General features: G+C 38.6%; 1 protein-coding gene across 1 annotated transcript; it reads right to left on the bottom strand.

The window, feature by feature from the left end:
• Window positions 1-5,455: 5,455 nt before the first annotated feature.
• LOC134754944 (ras-like GTP-binding protein RhoL) lies at window positions 5,456-20,866 on the bottom strand. Its single transcript, XM_063691427.1, has 5 exons — window positions 20,403-20,866; window positions 15,058-15,172; window positions 12,238-12,355; window positions 8,677-8,755; window positions 5,456-7,057 (listed from the first exon to the last, which is right to left on the bottom strand). The coding sequence occupies exons 1-5, from the start codon at window positions 20,516-20,518 to the stop codon at window positions 6,934-6,936; spliced, it is 552 nt and encodes a 183-aa protein (XP_063547497.1). The 5' UTR covers window positions 20,519-20,866; the 3' UTR covers window positions 5,456-6,933.
• Window positions 20,867-21,582: the final 716 nt, after the last annotated feature.

The following is a 21,582-nucleotide window of genomic DNA, read 5'->3' as shown; positions in this document are numbered from 1 at the left end:
CAAAGCGTGTTTAACCACCATTTTGGAGTCAACGGCCGGTAGTAAACGTGCTTCTCGTAAAATCCAACTATCGGTTTTACGAGACAACTACAACAACCACCGAACAGCGTCCTGCTCTAAGAGCATTTATTTTGTTCCTACCCTTTTACGTGACATTGGCTACGGGCAACACCGCCCTCAAGTCCATCAAGAAAAGAAAGAAGTATAAAAATTTTGAAAATAGAACTTCATACATTTCAGTAAACTATTTCTTGTTTAAGGAGACTCGATTCAATGCAAATTAGCCTACTTAAACACGCTGCTGCGTCGCATCTGCTTTGTGATTGCTTCATAAGTCATAAACGCGCATGTATGTACGCTACGAAAACCGCTTAGCGTTGCTTGTTAGTCTCCATAGGCTACGGTGGCCAAAATCGAGAAAAAAACTGTCTTAAAATTGAATTTAGCGCGGAGCAGGTACCAGGGCCTCATGAGTTACGAGGAGGTGTCGTTGACCAACCCGCCGGGGGCGCCGGGCCCGGCGGCCGGTGCGCGTACGAGTATAAAGGTATCGCGGGCTGCGGCAGCTCGCGTATATTAGCTGTATACTTTTGGTTTGTTTACCTAAGTACCTATATATGATTCTACTAGTTGAAAGTATTATTTTTTTGTCTCGTAGAAAAAGTATTGTATACAATAGTGATATAATCAAGCTTTTCAATCTCGTACCTTAACCTAAGCAACTCAGCAAGCTTCGTTGCTTGAACACGGTACTCGACTGAAAAGCTCTCTATTATATCACGATTGTATAAAATACTATTGGTTCCAAAGACCTTTTATTATATCGACGCGAAATCAAGCAAAAAGCTGACAAGATTTGCTTTACCAACTATAGTGACTGCATGCCTAAAGGGTCCTATGCTGCACATGGAGCATAGGCATGCAAAGTCACAAATACTCATAGACCTAGCAATAGATGGGCTATACGCGTGCGCCCGTGAGGGACAGAACATACGCAATGCGACAATATGCTTGGTCGGTTAGATTTGTTGCCCACCATAAACCATACTAAATTTACGGTGGGGAACATAAGACATAGTATAGTAGTAATAGACATGAAACCGAGCGACTAGGGGTAAGAGAAAGACATATTCATGTATTGACAGGTTAATGTATGGCAGCATAATCCTTTTTTTCTTTCATTCTTATAAATTTCGGTATTTCGCCATTATACTACTTTTTGCTCCTACATATGCTGCCATAACCCGACCATGAAAAAAACCCGGTCGGTGATAAGGAAAAAGATTGGCACTATTTTCTCTTTCCTCTTATAGCATAGACATAGTATATACAACTAGACATGAAACCGAGCGACCAGGGCAAGACCAGGGCATGGAGACTATGGATGGTATAGAAAGGATGCCAATCTCTTATGGCAGAATTGTTGCAAAACTGACCGCTTTCAACTTTAAATAATAGTTCCTAATCTCTCCGGTGGCGCTAGTTAGGCATGTCCCAGAGGACATGAGTATAACATGAACCATATAAGGCAACAAATAACCCGACCAAATTACGTAGGTTGTTTTTGGTAGTATTTCGGTGTATGGTGGCGCCGCCTAATTACTGTTTTTTGATGGACACTTTTCATTACATAGAGATTTGGCTCCTTTATACAGTCTCCATGGGGTAAGTGAAAGACATATTGTGACGTCAAAATATGGGGTTACCATGGTCGCAACAAAATACCCTAAAATGTGACTACATTTTAGGGTATTTTTTGCGACTGAAAAACGTTGCATACAAGTACTCAAATTACGTAATGAGCGAGTCGCTATTTTGACTCACTTACTAGTACCTTATAGTACAAGCAAAATCGCGAATGTAGTCGCAACCGGTCACTTGGTTATTCCCACTAGTTACCACCAAGTTGTTATCAGTGGTAACACTGGTAAACTGGTAATTTGTTTCCCAACTTTTACCAGTGGCAACTACTGGGATTTTTTTCTTCAGTAGTCACCAGTATTTTAAGGACCAGCCATACTCTATGCAGTGAATGAATTTATACCAATGCCGAAATCGCGAAGAAAAATTTCGCTGTTTCATACATTCCAGCTGATGTGATGTCACCGATTTGTATGGGACAGCCAATTTTTTTTCCTATAATAAAAGTTGTTTAGTGTGACCTATAAAGTCGCTGCGCAGAGTATGGCTGGTCCCTACAATTTCAACTTGTATATGAAGTTTTCGACAAAAAATAAAATAATGTGCCTCAGGGAGTTGATCTGAGATTAGGTGGTTGTTGGAATAAAAGGATAATTACTACTACGTACTGTGCGGTTTAAGAGGAATTTCCTCCCGCGTACGCTTCGGCTGTGGAATGAGCTCCCTGCCGAGGTTTTCCCGAGGGGCTACAGTATGGGGTTCTTCAAAAAAGGAGTGTACAGGTTTTTAAAGGGTCGGCAACGCGCGTGTAATATCTCCGGTGTTGCAGGCGTCCATAGGCTACGGTAACTGCTTACCATCAGGCGGGCCGTATGCTTAATTGCAACCGACGTGGTATAATTTTTTTTTTTAACAAAACAGGTAATTTATTTATTCAAAACATATTATAACTATACTTACCAGAAATGTCTAAAGTGAACTTCCATCCAGGTATAAGCTATGCTGAATGTGGAACACCCTCTCTGCAGCCCTATGATAGATAGTATTCTTAGGATCGGCGAACCACACCAAAAGGAGAGCTAACCTAAAAATCACAGCTTAGGTTAGGTTAGTATTTGTGAGGCATCCAGTTTGTTTTTCCAGTTCCCGCAATCCATTGTTTAAGTATATCATCTTCCGTCGGAAAGCTGGAAATATCAAATAGCTTGAAACTCCCGAAATATGGGGTAATTGCAGGGGACTTTTTTTTCTATTTGTTTGCAACAATTTGACCGGTTTACGTAACCAAACTTTCCGTTTTATTTTTAGCAATAATTTACTGATATCTCCTATTTTATCAAGTTTGTCATAATCCAACTAATGATGTAACTCAGTAACTTGGTTCCTGTGAGATTTGAGAAAGAAATACATGATCAAAATACTTACGCATGAAATGTTACATCCGCTTCTTTTCGCAAACTATTGCTTTTGCAGGCAACCACTGAACACCAGAGAGCAAGAGAGCACGCTATAAAATGGCATGTGTATTGGAGTGTTTGCTTTGAGCATGCTTATTCAGGAGCATACTTAAAACTAGCATGCCTATTGCTAGCAAATGTAAACTGCCCATAAGCTTGCTCGTATTGAGCATATTCAGTAGCACGCTTTTAAGCATGCTATTTTAGAGCATGTGTAACAGTACCTTAAACTCTTTGCCAAGGTCGCAGTGCGGTGACGCGGTAGTCTGTTACAGCTTTAAAGGGTCAACTGAGTGTACACACCACACGATATGTAAAAAAGAAATGCATGTATATTGCGTAAAATCTATTTACTTAAGGCAGTACTTTACATGGTGAAACTTATTAAATTATTAATAATACAAATACTCATAAAATAAAACTATGAAAACGGATTATATCGCGTATATTGAATTTATAATACATCCCGACGTTTCGAACTCTTTACAGCGTTCGTGGTCAACGGGTGACTGAGGAAAAATTACAAAATGCAAAAATACCCACATACTAAAATAATGAACAATCATAGACTACAAACTTTAAGGCTGGTTGTACATGCAAAATCGGTTCATAAGGCTAGTTATACACTATAATTATTTTTCAAGTAAAGATATATATATATACGCGATAAAAATAAACTATGCCGGCTCCAACCCTACACCACGGACCCGAGAAGATTTAATTCCCTCCTAAATTGTAGGAGGGTATCCCAATATGGGACCGGCAACAAACTCGGCGGGACACATCTTTTCAAAACATCAGAATGTCCAGCATCATCCAACACTACGGTCTCACAGTCTATGTCTCGCTTGCTCCTTTATCAGGTGGACTACAGGATCCCAAGCTGGTGGTAGAGAAAAGCCATCTTCCCTATTAAAGTTTGGATATTTCTTAATCTCAATGGCCTCGCGCAGCATTCTGGGTATGTAACGCTTCTCCTTGGCAAGAACCAGAGGCTTATCAAACTTGATTGAGTGATTGGCTTTATCCATGACATGCTCACAGACAGCAGACCTAGGTCGACGGTGCTTGACATCAGCTATGTGTTCCTTCACCCGAGTGGAAATGCTCCGTTTCGTCTGCCCGACATATGATAGGCCACACTCACAGTCCAGCCTGTACACTCCTGCAGTCTGTAGAGGGGTATTGCATTTTACAGGCCTCAGGAATTGTGACATCTTCTTCATTGGCTTGAAATATGTTTATATAGAAGCACGCTTCAAGATGTGGCTGATCCTGTCCGTGACCCCCCTGACAAAAGGCAGAATGGCAGGCCTGCGCTCGACTGTGGGGATCTTAATGTGGGACCTCTGGTTGACCCGCGGTATCCTGAGCTCGTTCGACCAGAGGTCCCACATTAAGATCCCCACAGTCGAGCGCAGGCCTGCCATTCTGCCTTTTGTCAGGGGGGTCACGGACAGGATCAGCCACATCTTGAAGCGTGCTTCTATAAAAACATATTTCAAGCCAATGAAGAAGATGTCACAATTCCTGAGGCCTGTAAAATGCAATACCCCTCTACAGACTGCAGGAGTGTACAGGCTGGACTGTGAGTGTGGCCTATCATATGTCGGGCAGACGAAACGGAGCATTTCCACTCGGGTGAAGGAACACATAGCTGATGTCAAGCACCGTCGACCTAGGTCTGCTGTCTGTGAGCATGTCATGGATAAAGCCAATCACTCAATCAAGTTTGATAAGCCTCTGGTTCTTGCCAAGGAGAAGCGTTACATACCCAGAATGCTGCGCGAGGCCATTGAGATTAAGAAATATCCAAACTTTAATAGGGAAGATGGCTTTTCTCTACCACCAGCTTGGGATCCTGTAGTCCACCTGATAAAGGAGCAAGCGAGACATAGACTGTGAGACCGTAGTGTTGGATGATGCTGGACATTCTGATGTTTTGAAAAGATGTGTCCCGCCGAGTTTGTTGCCGGTCCCATATTGGGATACCCTCCTACAATTTAGGAGGGAATTAAATCTTCTCGGGTCCGTGGTGTAGGGTTGGAGCCGGCATAGTTTATTTTTATCGCGTATATATATATATCTTTACTTGAAAAATAATTATAGTGTATAACTAGCCTTATGAACCGATTTTGCATGTACAACCAGCCTTAAAGTTTGTAGTCTATGATTGTTCATTATTTTAGTATGTGGGTATTTTTGCATTTTGTAATTTTTCCTCAGTCACCCGTTGACCACGAACGCTGTAAAGAGTTCGAAACGTCGGGATGTATTATAAATTCAATATACGCGATATAATCCGTTTTCATAGTTTTATTTCATGAGTAACTATCGCGGTAACCGAAGACAATATTACAAATACTCATAGTTAAACAAAATGTTCAGATACTACTATAATGTGATAACTCATAATACTCGCAATTATTTCAATACTTTGGTTAGAACACCTCGACATAACTCTTAACATGCCAAAATTGAATATTATACATATAGACCGCGGGCCAGAAGCATATATCGTCAGTCATCGCCTCCCGGCGTATACTTTGTCAGATGATAGTTTAGATGCTATCATGAATTATAGTTTGTCAAGGGACTGTCTCATTTCGGGCGTAGACGGGGAAAGTCATACTGTCTTTGTCTTGCACTGGCGCTGGCGCCCAGAAGAAGGGGTTGAGTGTAGTTTTTTTGTTCTTATTTACTGACAAGATTTGCTTGACCAACTATAAAAAAATAGTCAGCCGGTTGTATCGCGGTGGAAAGACCATGAACATGTAAAAAAAAAATTCAGTCATCGCCTCCCGATTGACAATTGTCAGTTGATGGTTTTGATCCTATGTTAAATTAAAAAAACCGTCAGCCGGTTGTATCGCGGTGGAAAGACCGTCAGCTGTCCACAAAGTAACGTAATGCGTAATCCGTTTATTGAAAGGTCTGATGAAATGCTATAAGCAAAGTTTCATGAGTTCGGTATTACTATCATAAAAAGGTAAAGCGCTTATTTTTTAGATGTTCAGACCACCAGCTGACGTTCTTTCCACCGCGATACAAGCCTGACGATTTTTTCAATTTACAATAAAATCTAAACTATCATCTGACATAGTATCAAACGGGAGGCGATGACAATTTTTTTTACGTGTTTCGGTGGCTGCCATTCCTTAACCCACCAATGGAGGGGCAGCTGACGTCCACGAGAGTTTATCATACATAGCCGTTAACCATGTACGAGTTATCGCCCGGGATGCGATTGGTCATGGAAATATCCTGGCTCGCGGTCTAGTGCTATTGACACCACTGGTCAGCTAGACTATAATATGTATTTGTATGACCGTCCAGCATGTTTAAAAAGTATATTATAATTTATATGCATATGTCCATAGTTTCAAAACCAAGACATTGCGCTTTGTGCGTCGAGGCCTGCGGTAAATAGTACGAAACACAAATTTTAAAAAGTGGAAGTAGGAGCCCAGCATATAATTTAGTATTTACTACACCTTTCACGTGCCACACTTTTCAATCCGCCGTTGCACATACACTGCATACATATTCGCTTTTGTGGATTGTCAAGCCCTGGACGTATAAATATTATAATTGCCATAAGTGTATATAGTGTAAAATTGAGCCTTTGTAATACTGAAAAATTGGGCGACTAATCCCACGCGGGCATTTATTTATGCACGAGTTGCTATTGTCTCCCGACTCGTGTTTTGGTGTTACAATTTCGGTGAGTGAGGGATTTGTCACTCAGAGATAATCCGGATTAGTCGCCAGCGACTAATCCTAGGTACTGGATTGCGTGTGAATGCTGGGCTTCAGGGCTGGCGGGCGCGGGCGGTCAGAGATAGTTGCAGGCTCGCGCACGCACAGGCTTCTTGCGCAGCGCCGCGCGCACAGCCTCCTCGAACACGAGATCCATGTTGACGCGCTCCAGTGCCGAACACTCCACTAGTTGGGCAGCCCTTAAACAAAAAAAAAAACAAAACATGGGTGGACTTTAGACTGTCTTTATGTTAATCTTGGAAACTACCCCTAACCTACTGTACCTTTTTCTCTCCCTTATGAAAAGATGAGAACCGCTAGTTTAGAAATTTTATACAGTATATAAATTTTACCCAACTACAGTAAAACCAAAAGTAGGATTATGATTTAGGTAATGAATCTATGAATAGTCTAGAGCTAGACCAAAATAAGTCTGCAACGATTTTGACACTGAGCAGACGCAGTGCAAGTGTTGTTTCAAATGTCAAACTTTTATGAAATTATGACGTATAAATATTATATTATTACCGCAAATTTTGTGACCACAATTTTTTTTTACTAGTTTATATCTAAGATATTCCCCTCCAAACATTGCATGTTTTTCAGTTTCGCACGAAAACGTATAGATTTAGACAATTGTGCAGGAGGCAGGCTTGGAAAACTCTGTGGACTATGTATTTAATCAAAGAAACCCAAGTAAACTATATATTAAATTAAAGGTGAATAATCAATCTATCGAATTGTGCAAGGCTAATACATCCTCAATATGATTAGAAATAAATAGCATTTAGAAACGACATGAACAGAGAGCGTACTTTTGACGTGTTTTTTTTACGCCATTATTCCGAGTGCTATAAGGAATTCTGCAAAACCAGAACAACAATGTTTATTAGGTTTTATTGTGAGCTTGTCACTTATAAATAAGCTTTACAGCTGTATACATGAATAATTAAAAATCGCTACCTATTTCCTTTTATTCCGTGAAAACTGTGGTAACAGAACTTAGTAACCAACTAGGTATACATATGTCTACCAAATTTCAACTTAATTGGTCCAACAGTTTCGGAATAGTTTCAAATAGGCTGTGACAGATAGAATGACAGGCAGACGCTCGAGTTTTAGCTATTGAGGTAAAAACCAAAAAAACTCTGCTTCGGTAACTATTTAACGTGAAACAAGTAAAAACAGTAACGTTAACAATGTTGACTTGGTTTCCCTTCCCGACGGGAGAAAACACATTCATTTCGCACACCTGAGATATTGAATCACCATCCGGCAAGATGACGTGTTATTAGGTATTTTTATTAACCGGCGATGACACAAAAAGGCGTAGTCACGATCGTATCCCGCAGCATCGAGTGCCGAGTTGCCGACCACATGCCAGTTCCCCGTACCTACCGTACTCATTGCTGTCGTCTACACTACCTACACAACGGATCCTAGTGATCACTACCCTACCCAATAACCACCTTCACTAAATTTTCCTTATTCAATAGCAGAACGACCAATGAGGAATTAAATGTCAACCAAAATAAGTTTACTAACTTAAATGAAAACCACGGAAACTAAATATTTACATTCATTATCCGGTTTACAAGGATATTTGGATGTAAAAAGATACGTGCTATTATATACATAAAAAGCACGTAGCTGACATATCAGTGGTAGGCACCGGTTATCGTGGACGATAAGGATGATAGCTGGCTGCCGGCGCGAGCGCACGAAACCACTTATCACTGTTCACTCACTATTGTTAAAATTAAAAGCACGATTACATATTTAAAAAAAAATAACAATGTTGTTTTGTACATTAATTTACCTAATTTTTTTCTTTAATTTTTTCCCTTCTTGAGTAGTAATGACAGCCTTGTCTGTTCCTCGAAGATCGATTTTGGTAGCTGAAAAGAGGAATTAAAAATTAAATAACATGTTAACTGAATGTCACAACATGCATAGGGGTCATAGGGCATTCTTGCTTTAAATGCCACAAACTAGAAGATTTAACACAAATATAGCAAGTAAACTACAAATGAAACTGCTAAATGATGGATTGCCGGTATAACATCTATAGGTACTGTAACTGTAGCTATTACATACTAGCTATACGTGGCCTTACTAATCTTACAACATACTGTACATACATATTATTACATTTGTATACCACACTAGTGGCTCTGAGAGCTGTAGACCTCGCGAGCATAGCTTAAAACCGGACGAGTGCGAGTCGGACTCGTCCACCGAGCTAGCTATCACGCTATATAGCTATCACGGTTCATGAGGTACAGCCTGGTGACAGACAGACAGACGGACAGAGGAGTCTTAGTAATAGGGTCCCGTTTTTACCCTTTGGGTACGGAACCCTAAAAAGACAGCAACATGACAAACAAAATTCCAGCGCAGCGGGCGCTATTAAGAACGCGCCCTGTAGCGGCATAAAGTATTACTAGTGCAGTGGCGTGGCAGTGGGTTTGTGACCTGTAGACCTCCCTCCCTCGCGAGCATGATCACTGAATCAATGTATGTGTAATGGGGAGTTTGTTGCCGGTCCCACATTGGGATACCCTCCTACAATTTAGGAGGGAATTAAATCTTCTCGGGTCCGAGGTGTAGGGTTGGAGCCGGCGTAGTTTTTATGTGTGTTACCACGACCCGGGCTTTTATTAAACCTGATAATAATATGCTCCGTTAACAATCGTTTGTACGTATTAGTAAATCATAATTATGCGATTTAACTCCACAATTATTTTTTTTAAATCGGCAGCTTAAATGTAGTAGACGTACTACGTAATTGTCGTAATTCCTGTCGTTGATTCACTTGGTACAAGGCATGTCGTGGTACGGGGGTAAAAAACTGTGACAACTAGCTATTGTCGTCTTCGTCATTGCGTTTATGCATGGAGGTTTGAAATTAACTAACGAGTTTTTCTATTAATTTTTGACATAAGTAACAATTTCAAAAGTGTTTACGTCGAGTTGTCAAATTAAAACGAAATTCTCAAAATTGATATTCGTTTTCTGTAAAATGGTTTTCGACGCACGAGAATTGTCTGATATGCTTTTAATTTACGGCGAAACACGCGGAACGCTTTCCTAATAGACAAGATCCACACAATGCTCGGGTGATAACAGCGGCTCTGCAGCGAGTGCGCGTCCCTGGTCAGCCGGAAGGGGCTATGAACGGGATTGTGCCGGTGCACGTCGAAAAAAGGATTCTCGGGCACTTTAGGCAGGTCCCAACGTCAAGTACTCGCGTTGCTGGTCGAATGTTTGGTACTAGCAACAAAACCGTGCACAAGATTTTAAAAAGAAATAAGGCATCATTACTGCGATTGGTTTTTGCAAAAATGTGAAAAGGAAGATGACTTTCAACAAAACATAATATGGACCGATGAAAGCACTTTTTCTCGGAACGGAATGTGGAACCGAAGAAACACGCATTACTGGGAGAATAAAGACAACAATCCCCATGTGCTCCGAGAGACTGCTCATCAGTACCGGTGGACAGTTAACGTGTGGGCAGCCATTCACAATGACAGGATCATCGGGCCTATTTTTATTGATGGGACATTAAACACGCGTAGGTTCTTAGATTTGATAAATGGTCCACTCATGGACTATTTAAATACTCTTCCTGAAGAGACCCGTCGCGAAACGTGGTATCAGCTGGACGGTGCTCCTGCACATTCAACCGTGGTTGTGCGGGAAAGGTTGAACCAGATTTTTGACCAACGTTGGATCGGACGCTTTGGGCCTGGTTTGGTTTTTTTTTGTGAGGTGCTGTCAAAAATGAAGTGTTTGCTACCGACAGTGAAACTGTAGACATATGAAAGACAAAATTACAGCATCTTTTCGTAGACTGGAAGATAGTACTGACTTTCAAACAATTCGTAATACAATTACGAGACGTTATGAATTGTGCCGTAAACAGGGTGGCCGACATATGGAACACATAGTTTAGCTGAATTTAGTAGTGCGGGGGTCGTATTTAAGTTTTATTTAGTTTGTAGGTAATAAAGTTTTTATCAAATGTGACCAGTGATTTTATTTCACCATTGCTCTTAAGTGGAGTAATTCTACGCTAACTTGAAATAAATACTCTTGATTAATCATAATAATCAAAGTATCTGTCGAATGCAAGATAAGCAAACGTCACTAAGTTCTTAGCGATATTGAACCATACACCTATTAGAACAAGGTCGATTTTTGTTTAGTTATCTTATTGTAATTAGTGCGTTTTGCTTGTCACCTGACGATTTACACTTACCTTTCAAATTACTTCGCATTACATTGCTGGCAATTATTTTTTTGTTAGAAAGTTAACGAAGTCTGCTATTTAGTTCATTAATTAAATTAATGTCATGGTTACATTATAGATATACGATATATTAACCTCCCTTAAAAAAAGCCCGGGTCGTAGTAACACACTGTATAATATATACACTACAATTATTTTCAAGTAAAGATATATATTATATATATATTATATATCTTTACTTGAAAATAATTGTAGTGTATAACTAGCCTTATGAACCGATTTTGCAGCCTTAAAGTTTATAGTCTATGATTGTTCATTATTTTTAGTATGTGGGTATTTTTGCACTTTGTAATTTTTCCTCAGTCACCCGTTGACCACGAACGCTGTAAAGGGTTCGAAACGTCGGGATGTATTATAAATTCAATATACGCGATATAATCTGTTTTCATAGTTTTATTTCATAAGGAATATTTGTATTATTTGGCGTATTCATGTTTAATCACTTTAATTAAGCAATTAAATGTTCTGTTAAGTAGCAATTCGACTTTGATTTTGTTATTTGAGTATTGCTACAGTACTTGTTATTATTATTATAGCGATGTCGAGATTTCGATGAAATTTACAATAAGGCATATTTCCCCATGTTTAGACGAACACAGCAAAAACTCCTATTTTAGGAGCACAACTCTATTTACATAGGTACAGTGGAAGGCAAAATGACCATAAATATGTGAACACGACTTTATTGTCTACGGTAAGAGCGTGCACATATTTTTGAAACTTTGGGAATGTATATGTATTTATGCCCTAGACTGTACAATTGAGGGCACGGCACAGTTGGCTGACCATTTGTAAACATTGCCCTTGTGTCAACGTGATAGGCTAGCGTCTTCTGAATATTAGCCACTTCTGCTATATGTATGTTCGGTTGTAAACAAACATACGAGTATATCGATCTACATAGGTAACCTATCATCGTAAATATCCCGGTTTACCGAAATACCGAGTAACAATAATGCATCTTTATGTTTTAAACCGACACGACTTTTCCATCGGTTTTCTTCGTCATTGAGAATTCTGTACATAACTATATAGTAGGTACTATTATGTATTCTGTAGCCTTACCTACTAAAACTATAGGCACGGACTCGCTGAAGTGCTTGAGCTCCGGATGCCACTTGTGGATCACGTTCTCGTAGGACGAACGGCTGCTGACGGAGTAGCACACCAGGAAACAATGCGTCTGGAATAGTAAATTTCGATGCTAGTGCGGAAAGTATGTCATTACTTCACGAGTACCGAGATATCTCGGTAGTCTCTCTATAGACTCGGGACGAGTGAAGAATGACATTTCCGCACGTGTATCGAACGACGTTTTTTAATACAGTTGCGAAAAAATAAGAAAAGCAACAAGTAAGGAATGGAATTCGAAACTTTTATATTATTAATTCTGTGACATCATTGACATTGACATTATGAAGAAGTGTTTTTCTAGCTTTTATTCGACTAGAATAGATTTTGTTATTATTATTGACCCACTTCAATGAAAGTTTTTTTTTCAAATGCATGTTCTATAAGACAGAAACAATTGTAAATATTAAAACATTGTACTATTATTACCTAAATATCGTTATTTATGATTATTTGTGTATCGTATATTTATAAAAACAATATCGAATGTTGCCTTTGGAAACTTAAAACATTCTTGCAGTAAGAAAATACGCCTCTTCTTTGACAGGCGTTCCGTTCCATTCAGACAACTTATTAAGAACGGTTTTTCAACATTAAAAAATAAACGTGTTATAATACTTATAATGATGAAGAGGTATGTAATAACATATGAAATATGCATATTTTTCGTATTCTTACATTAACAGTAGGTTTTTATGTTGATAACGACGTTTAAAGGAAACTAATATTAACACTCATCAATAAGTAGTCATGAATTAAAAATTTAAAAAAATTGGAAAAGTATAAAGCACTAGTTCGCGAAAACCAACTTTCCGCACGCTAAACAGCCACGAAAAGTAGCACTTTTTGAGCAACTGTATTAAAAAAACATTATCACACGTAAACACACGTCACTATACAAATATAGTTATGGCTTCAAGAGGAATAATGCTTCTGAATAAGGTCATCACTTTACAGGGTTAGTATCAATATTTTTTCGGAATGTCATAAACGGATCGTTTGTTTTGTATATTTATTCAATAAAACCTTGCAAATGAAAAAAAAAAGGAAATCTTAGAAGTAGGTACAGAATTTGTTATCTCCGTCTGTCCGTTACATTCGTCTGAATAGGTATCGAAAGCACTTTCAATAAAGGGTTAATAATATCTGAAGGTTTTAAAAAAATTTGTTTTAATACATTTTCGGAAATAATCGCTTCATAAGCATGTTTGTTAGGTACCTACCTAATTTGAACGGAGTAGATACCATAATTCATTCGCTGTGCTACACTAATTTACTTTACTCACTATAACCGTACGACGAGTTGACACTTGACGTTTACGAGTGCGTGAACTCGATCGCAGTCCATCTCGCTCGCACTGATGGATTGGTGCGATAGAGAGGGAATGCGATCGAGTTCACGCAGTCGCCAAGGTAATTGTTTTACATGGGTATATGCCCGTAACAATCAACACAAAATTCGCAGAGCGGCTACACAAGCTTTTAGAACTCCCCGCCATACCTATTCAAAATGTTTACAATGCAAATTTAATTTAGAGGTAAAGAGCATTCGCTTAGCATTCACTAGCTCTAGAAATATGGGGCTAATTTAATGTGAAGATGGAGGTCTTTCAAAATGTCAAATGCATACAAGCTTTGGGGGTTTCGAGCTTTTTTATCGGGAATTTTCACTCCTTCCTTATTCGTTATTGTGGTAAATCTTTGTCCATCTTTGATTAATCGTTAGTGGTAAACAACAGATATAGGTATAGCTCAATAAATGTTAGTGGTTTAAAAAAACCGGCCAAGTGCGAGTCGGACTCGCGCACCGATGGTTCCGTACTTTTTAGTATTTGTTGTTGTAGCGGCAACAGAAATACATCATCTGTGAAAATTTCAACTGTCTAGCTATCACGGTTCCTGAGATACAGCCTGGTGACAGATAGACGGACAGCGGAGTCTTAGTAATAGGGTCCCATTTTTACCTTTTGGGTACGGAACCCTAAAAAGTGCCAACTAAAATATATGCAAAATTAAACAGGTTGAAAAAATGACACATTTAGACGTCAAAGTACCTTTGTGTATATTAGAACGTATTGATTTTATAAAAATAAGCATAGAAGAATTTTGAAATCTGTTTTTCTGGAGCTACATCTACAGTGGCGCCAACTGGTGAGCACAAAAACGGTAGCCCTCATTGAATATGTGCCTGCGCACGGTCTGCATGACCAGAAACATTTCAAAATATATTCGACTGTTTTAAAAGTAGGAACTTTTTTACAATTCCACATCCTACATTACAAGTATTTCAACACAACTTACACAAGCACGATGAGCATTGAGCATGACAGGTATTCAGAAGTACATAGGTACATAAAGTAAACTGACGCTTGTGGGCATACGCATACGGGCGCCAGCAGCCTAGTTTTAGCATTTATAGTGTAAGTTGGCACATTTACATTAGAAGGTTTAAAGTGTAGATCCAAATGCAGCTCGCTGAAAGTACTCCAGCCGGCGCTTCTGTATACACGTCCCACAGTCCCACTTCTGGGCACAGGCCTCCTCTCATGCACGAGAGGGTTAGGCACGTCACGCTATAATCCCCACGCTCGCCCAAAACGGGTTGGGGATTTCACATACCTACACATTTCAATTTCTTCGCCGATGGATGCAGATTTCCTCGCGAATCAAGGAGTATATAAAAGTGCATAAGTATTTGAACCAGTTGACAGTGTCAAATGTGCATGCAGCTAAATAGAACGGTTAGTAACTTACGTTGCTGTAAGACAAAGGCCTCAGCCTCTCGTAGTCCTCCTGACCAGCCGTGTCCCACAGCGCCATTTCCACCTCCTCGCCGTCGACCACTTTGCGGTCCACGTAGTTGTCAAACCTGCAATATCATAAACATGTTAGTCAACATCAAGTCAGTTAGTCATCCTCCGCGCATATACCTATGCATAATATTTATAATATGTACCTACATGTATTGATATTATTTATATACTATATATATTTATTGGTATTTATATAGCAATATGTGTATATATATGTAGTTATATAATTGTTAATACAGTTGCTTAAAAAGTGCTACTTTACGTAGCTGTTTAGCGTGCGTAAAGTTGGTATTCGTGAACTAGTGCTTTTTACTTTTCCATTATTATTTTTATTTATACTTGTTGCAATTTATGACTACATATTTATGAGTGTTAATATTAGTTTCCTTTAAACGTCGTAACAAACATAAAAACCTACTGTTAATGTAAGAAAACGAAAAATATACATATTTCATATTTTATTACTTACCTCTTCATCATTATAACACGTTTATTATTTAATATTGAAGATTAAAAAAACGTTCTTAATAAGTTGTCTGAATGGAACGGAATAGCTATGGAAGGTAGTAGAGGTAGGAATTAGCTGCCGAAACGCCTGTCAAAGAAGAGGCGTTTTTTCTTACTGCAAGCTAAGTTTCAAAAGGCAATATTCGATATTGTTTTTATTCCTTACTTGTTGTTTTTCTTATTTTTTCGCAACTGTATTAAAAAAACGTCGTTCGATACACGTGCGTAAATGTCATTCTTCACTCGTCCAGAGTCTTGCCACTCGCTTAAGGCTCGTGGCAAGATATCTCGGTACTCGTGGAGTAATGACATACTTTCCGCACTAGCATCGAAATGTACTATTGTGTAACATTGTAAATAATGATGCCAATGTCCAAAACTGTTTAGGTATAATTGTTATGTTTTCCGAATTATTTTTCTCACTGCATCCACATTCGAGAATTTCTGTTTTGCCTTATGGTTGACTGGTAGAGAATGCCTTAAGGCATTAAATCCGCCATTTGTCCTAATTTTTATTGTACAATAAAGTTTAAATAAATAAAGAAACATGTTTTATTTAAATACATTTTCCTAATCTAACTATAGTTGACGGAAAAGACCTACCACACACAGTTAACGGTGAGTCCCTTTGTTGCACCTAGCCCAGCCATTTTTGCGTTAACCATCCGATGTTTTCTTCTTTTTGTGCCCCATTACTTACGAGTTCTAGAGGTGACTGGGGACCAAACTAATAGTGTCGAAAGTAACTCGCTAACGCTGTGTAATGTCGCGGACAAGAGATAATCGCCAATACTCGTATATTTTCAACATATATAGTATATTCTCATACAGGTGTGTATAGATATATCTATACCTAACAGCCCCGATGCAAATTAGTTCGTCTAGTTCCACACAACAATTTTATTTATTCTAATAAATTTTACACAAAATATATGAAGATAAAATGACCCAGTAATGGGAACCGTAATAGTAATGTTTAATCTAGTTTATTTTGATCGTATAATAAAATTGCATGAGACTCTTATTGCTAAAAAAATGTATTTTTCAAAAACGTTCTCCAAATCATATTGTCCTCTCCTATAGCATTGCTGCAAGCATGGACTCGAAACAGAATTGTCAGTACATTGGTAGAGCCGTGTTGCTTTCCCTAGTAATAGCCCTTTTCACATCTGTTATATTCCTACCCGTCAAATAAAAATTAAAAAATCGTTATTTTTTTTCTTTCAGTACAAACTATATTTCTTGTATTTGGATTTAGTTATTGGAAAATATTACCAAATAAAATTAAACTACATTAGCATTAAATGTTAGTGACTTTTAAACTTAAACATTGTTTTTGTACAAACGCGAGAACCTCAAACAATGGTCTGATTAGACGAAAACATATGCATCGGTGCTCGTATAGGTAAGCACTAGTATGATTTCAAAATGAAACCCGCTAATATAAAACTGAAGGTAAGGTCGTTAGTACTATATTTTGGAATTTGGGTTTTGATTTGATAGATATAAGTTCTAACTATGGTAAGTATGTCTAGATAACATCAAATATCTTTAGAACTGACATTTGTCTAGACTACGAATTAAACTATCGTGAAAATGCGGTGAAAACGCGTGGGACACTTTAACCAAGAATGAATTGCAAGGAAGTTGGTGTAGGTGTACAAGTGTCCTGTTTCTAAAGGAGGAAGCGACCATGCACCGGCCACAATACAACAATACGACGACGTGATTGCGCATTTGACTTTATAAATAGTGCAGCCTAAATTGTGTTCGCGATGTGTGCGTAGGTATTCATTCTAACTGCTCATGAAGCGCACCATGCAGTAAGGTACGCCATTGTTTATCAGGTCTATTCGTCTAAATAGTAGTAGACTAGTAGAGGCCTAGCACATGATTGGCGCGAATTTATCTCGCGGCGAGATAGACTACCCGTCTTTTTCTAACTATGATAATTAAAGAGGGACGGGTAGTGTATTGTATGTGGTAATGGTTATGAAACTACGCTTAGCTTCGAAGACTTCTAGAGTTGTAACGACAATGAGCCGAGTGGGCATGAGCGGTATGTTTTATCACAATATTCACAATGCAGTTGATCCAGTTCATTAACATTTTTGTGAGCTCCCCGGTTAGCTGTGATTGAGATTTAATAAGAATCCATACATACTGATAAAATCTAGTCGGGTGAAAAAGAGTAGGCAACGTGCAAAATTATTGAGTCTGATAAAATATTATTTTCCCCTCACTAGCTCGGAAAGCCGTCTTTTATCCTTTAAAACAAGCGGGGAAAAACGCATTTTATCCACTAGTGGGGAAAGTAATTTGACCTTGGATGGAGCGTGTTTAAGTAGCTTGACAGATAACAAAACGTAAAACGCTCATAATAATGGTTCGTTCGATATTAATTATCATTAAATAAATGGTTTGAGAATTTAATAAAAAATACCAGATTTAGCATTATTTAATGATTTTAAGTCATAAACCTTAAAATTCCATAAACGTTTGTTTTTTAATAATTATGTTAAATATAATTCTGAGCGCACAAGTTAAGTCGATACAATTTTCAAACGTCAGAAATGTCAACATTGTCAACAAAAATTTTACTTAAAAACTTCTCACGTAAAAGTACAGAATTTCCAGAGTTTTTTGTTATAATATCGTAAAACAATGAGTGATTCCAGTTGATGAAGATGATCTAACGCCTGTGGATGTTGCACTTTCCTCGCTATAGTGAGGGGAAAAGTTTTGTGTTACACACGGGTGCAAATGTATTTTACTTCTCGTGTGTTAAAACACTCGCGGGTAAAATACAACTTTGCACCCTTGTATAACAAATAACTATTTCCACTCACTAGCTCGGAAAGCCGTCTTTTATCCTTTAAAACAAGCGGGGAAAAACGCATTTTATCCACTAGTGGGGAAAGTAATTTGACCTTGAATGGAGCGTGTTTAATTAGCTTGACAGATAACAAAACGTGAAACGCTCATAATAATGGTTCGTTCGATATTAATTATCATTAAATAAATGGTTTGAGAATCTAATAAAAAATACCAAATTTAGCTTTATTTAATAATTTTAAGTCATAAACCTTAAAATTCCATAAGAAACGTTAGATTTTTTATAGTGTTGTTAAATATAATTCTGAACGCACAAGTTGAGTCGATGCAATTTCAAAACGCATAGTTGACTCGCGTCTTATGCATCTTTCACTTCCACCCCTGGAGCATATTATTATTACGAGCCCATATTGTCAATGTCTCACTGCTGGGCAAATGCCTCCCTCGTATTCCTATCCCCGGCCTGAAGTCTCCCATCAGTCTCTGTCAAAGGCGTCAAGCTCGCCCCACCATCTCCGACGACCTACTCGTACCACACCATAGAGAAATATAAGTAAAGAAAGTGTGGTAACTCCATACATCAGTTTTCTTACCAAAACGCGCTTTATTTCGTTCAAGTAACTGATGTATGGAGTTACCACTCTTTCTTTATTAATATTTATCTATATTTAGCAAGTGTATTTTACAAGATGACACAAAAATGGATGATTTCCAACAAATTCAGGTAGGTACGTAGTAGAACGGATTTGCTTCGTAGCCATCACGGACGGCCGGCGGCTAGCAAACCAGTATAATTGTGAGTTGTGACCTCCGATTAAGTATAGTCACGAATAGTTAACTAGATCACAGTATTGGTTCGCTCGTATCCAATGACCACCAATGTCCGCTGAGCAATGAGAAACTTATCCTGAAGTATAGGATCCAGGGGTGAGACTGACGGCCGTGAACCAGGAGCATTAGGACTTGACACATTTTTTGCCGACTACGTGAAGGGTTTATGTTATCGCCGTGTATGCAATCTATGTGGGCCATGTTTGTGTTTTCCCTAGTAGCTTAAAAACAAACTAAGGCGATTTTAGTGAATGAGTAGTCAATGGATTTGTGTTTATGACACGTGATATAGACTACATTTGACCGACTTTGATAGAGATTTTTCACGTAAAAAACGTGTTAGTTATTCAAACGTTTTACTCGGTTATCATCAATGAACAAAGACAATATGTACTGGTAAACATAATTCAATTAGGAATTTTACTTATACAGGAAAACTTTAGTAATTGCTGTTCTACACAAATACATAAATATATAATTATACCGACGATAACTCTGTCCTGCTCTGTAGGTAAACCCAGACCAGACGAATTCCCTAATTTATAGTTTATTTAGTATAGCGTACGTCTACACTCTACACCTAATTACGAAGCTTTATTAGGTAAATAACAAGTACAATGTTAATCGTCCATCTTGTTACGACTATTAGTGACTAATGGCAACAATACCATCATCATTTATTATTGACACAGCACAAGCATGATACATAGGTATATTTATTTTGTTGCTAGTGTTATATACGTGAAAATACTTAATTAATACCTACCTATATAAATATAATGTACGCAACTAATATTGAGTCAGGTATGTACAAGTAGGTATTACCTATACATCTTACGATCTTATTTACAAATATGCACGTTAAATAGCGGCTAACGTTAAAGCATAATATAGTACAATCAACATTTTTATGCTGACTTTACCTGCGTTCTGCGTATAGTAGAGTGGACGGTTAGCGGTTACAAGTAGCGGCTACTGTAAGACCGTGACAACTTGCTAATTTGCCGGCTCGACCTCTCGTCGCCGCTAGCTCACTTACCCAACTGCTGACCTGGAATCGCTCCTCACTGCTGGAGAAAGACTATCATTGCAGAATTTTAAAAAAGTACTTACACTGTAGGCACATATTCTTCTGGGAACTCATTTTTTGTATAGACATACAGCAAGCAGGTTTTGCCGACCATACCGTCGCCCACGACAGTAATCTTCAGCCTTTTCGTCGTCCCCATAGTGCGTGCCGTGACATTCGACAATTTCTAGTACAATAACGCTGATTCTACCAACAATGTAGTATGTTGTCTTCAAACTTAATTACACATCAGCTAAAGCATTTCCATGTACTGTCCGCCCGCGAGCCGTATCGGACTTGAATGTTTCTTATCACACAATGATGTAACAATCTTATCAATCTTGTAAAAGCACTAGCGATAAGGCCGTATTATTTTAAGGGATTGAGGCGCGCGCGCGCAGTTTCGCGGTCGAACACAGAGTGATTTGCCGAGCCGGAGAGACAACACTGCTCAGCGCCTGCGCAACTGTATGGACGCAAATTTCCGCCTAGCTGCCGCACTCAACATGCTTTATTCATTCTACATGCGTACCGCGACATGCCTACTAATAAACTAACGTCATTACACATCGCTATTGTTCGAGCCTCCATTTTAATTATTGGAGAATTATTCTACAAAAGAGCAAATTTATTCCCGGTATTTTTTCGGAGGTACATACACACATTTTGTTTAAGTAGGTATTAGAGATAGACCGAATATTCGGTATTCGGCATATTTTTCAATGTCCGCATACGGCTGAATAGTTCGGTTCGAACTGCCGAATATTTACCGAATAAACAAATTATTTTTTAAGGGCGTCCGCTAACTGGCGCGCGGGGGCACTTCGCGGTCAGGCATGAGACGGTTCCGTTTCTTTTCATAAACATTCCCGCCCGGTCCAGAGGGGAAAGTCTCACTAACGACGTAACGACACATGGAAAATTATAACTTTTTTTATCTGTTAAAACTGAAAAGTTATAAGTTACCTGCAAACTTATCCTGTCCAGAGGGGAAAGTCTCACTAACGACGTAACGACACATGGAAAATTATATCTTTTTCTATCTGTTAAAACTGAAAAGTTATAAGTTTGCAGGTATTATACGAGTAGGTATAAGTACACAGTCTGATAAATTGATAATGAGGTTTTATTTTGCACAATATCTTGTTTACGATATCTCCCAAATATAAGAATAATAGGAAACCCAACTAATTAAAGCAATCCATGGTGCTTCGAGGTCATCTC

This window comes from Cydia strobilella, chromosome Z, assembly GCF_947568885.1.
Source record: "Cydia strobilella chromosome Z, ilCydStro3.1, whole genome shotgun sequence".
NCBI lineage: Eukaryota > Metazoa > Arthropoda > Insecta > Lepidoptera > Tortricidae > Cydia > Cydia strobilella.
The sequence above is the reverse complement of the archived record's forward strand: the minus strand, read 5'-3'. Positions and strand labels throughout refer to the sequence as shown.

Excerpts from the sequence above, each read along its gene's own strand:
- LOC134754944 (XM_063691427.1), bottom strand. The coding sequence starts at position 20,518 with ATGGGGACGACGAAAAGGCTGAAGATTACTGTCGTGGGCGACGGTATG. Across the intron at positions 15,173-20,402 it reads GAAGAATATGTGCCTACAGT|GTTTGACAACTACGTGGACC; the intron begins GTAAGTACTTTT and ends ATGATATTGCAG. Across the intron at positions 7,058-8,676 it reads AAATTAAAGAAAAAAATTAG|GGCTGCCCAACTAGTGGAGT; the intron begins GTAAATTAATGT and ends TTTTTGTTTAAG.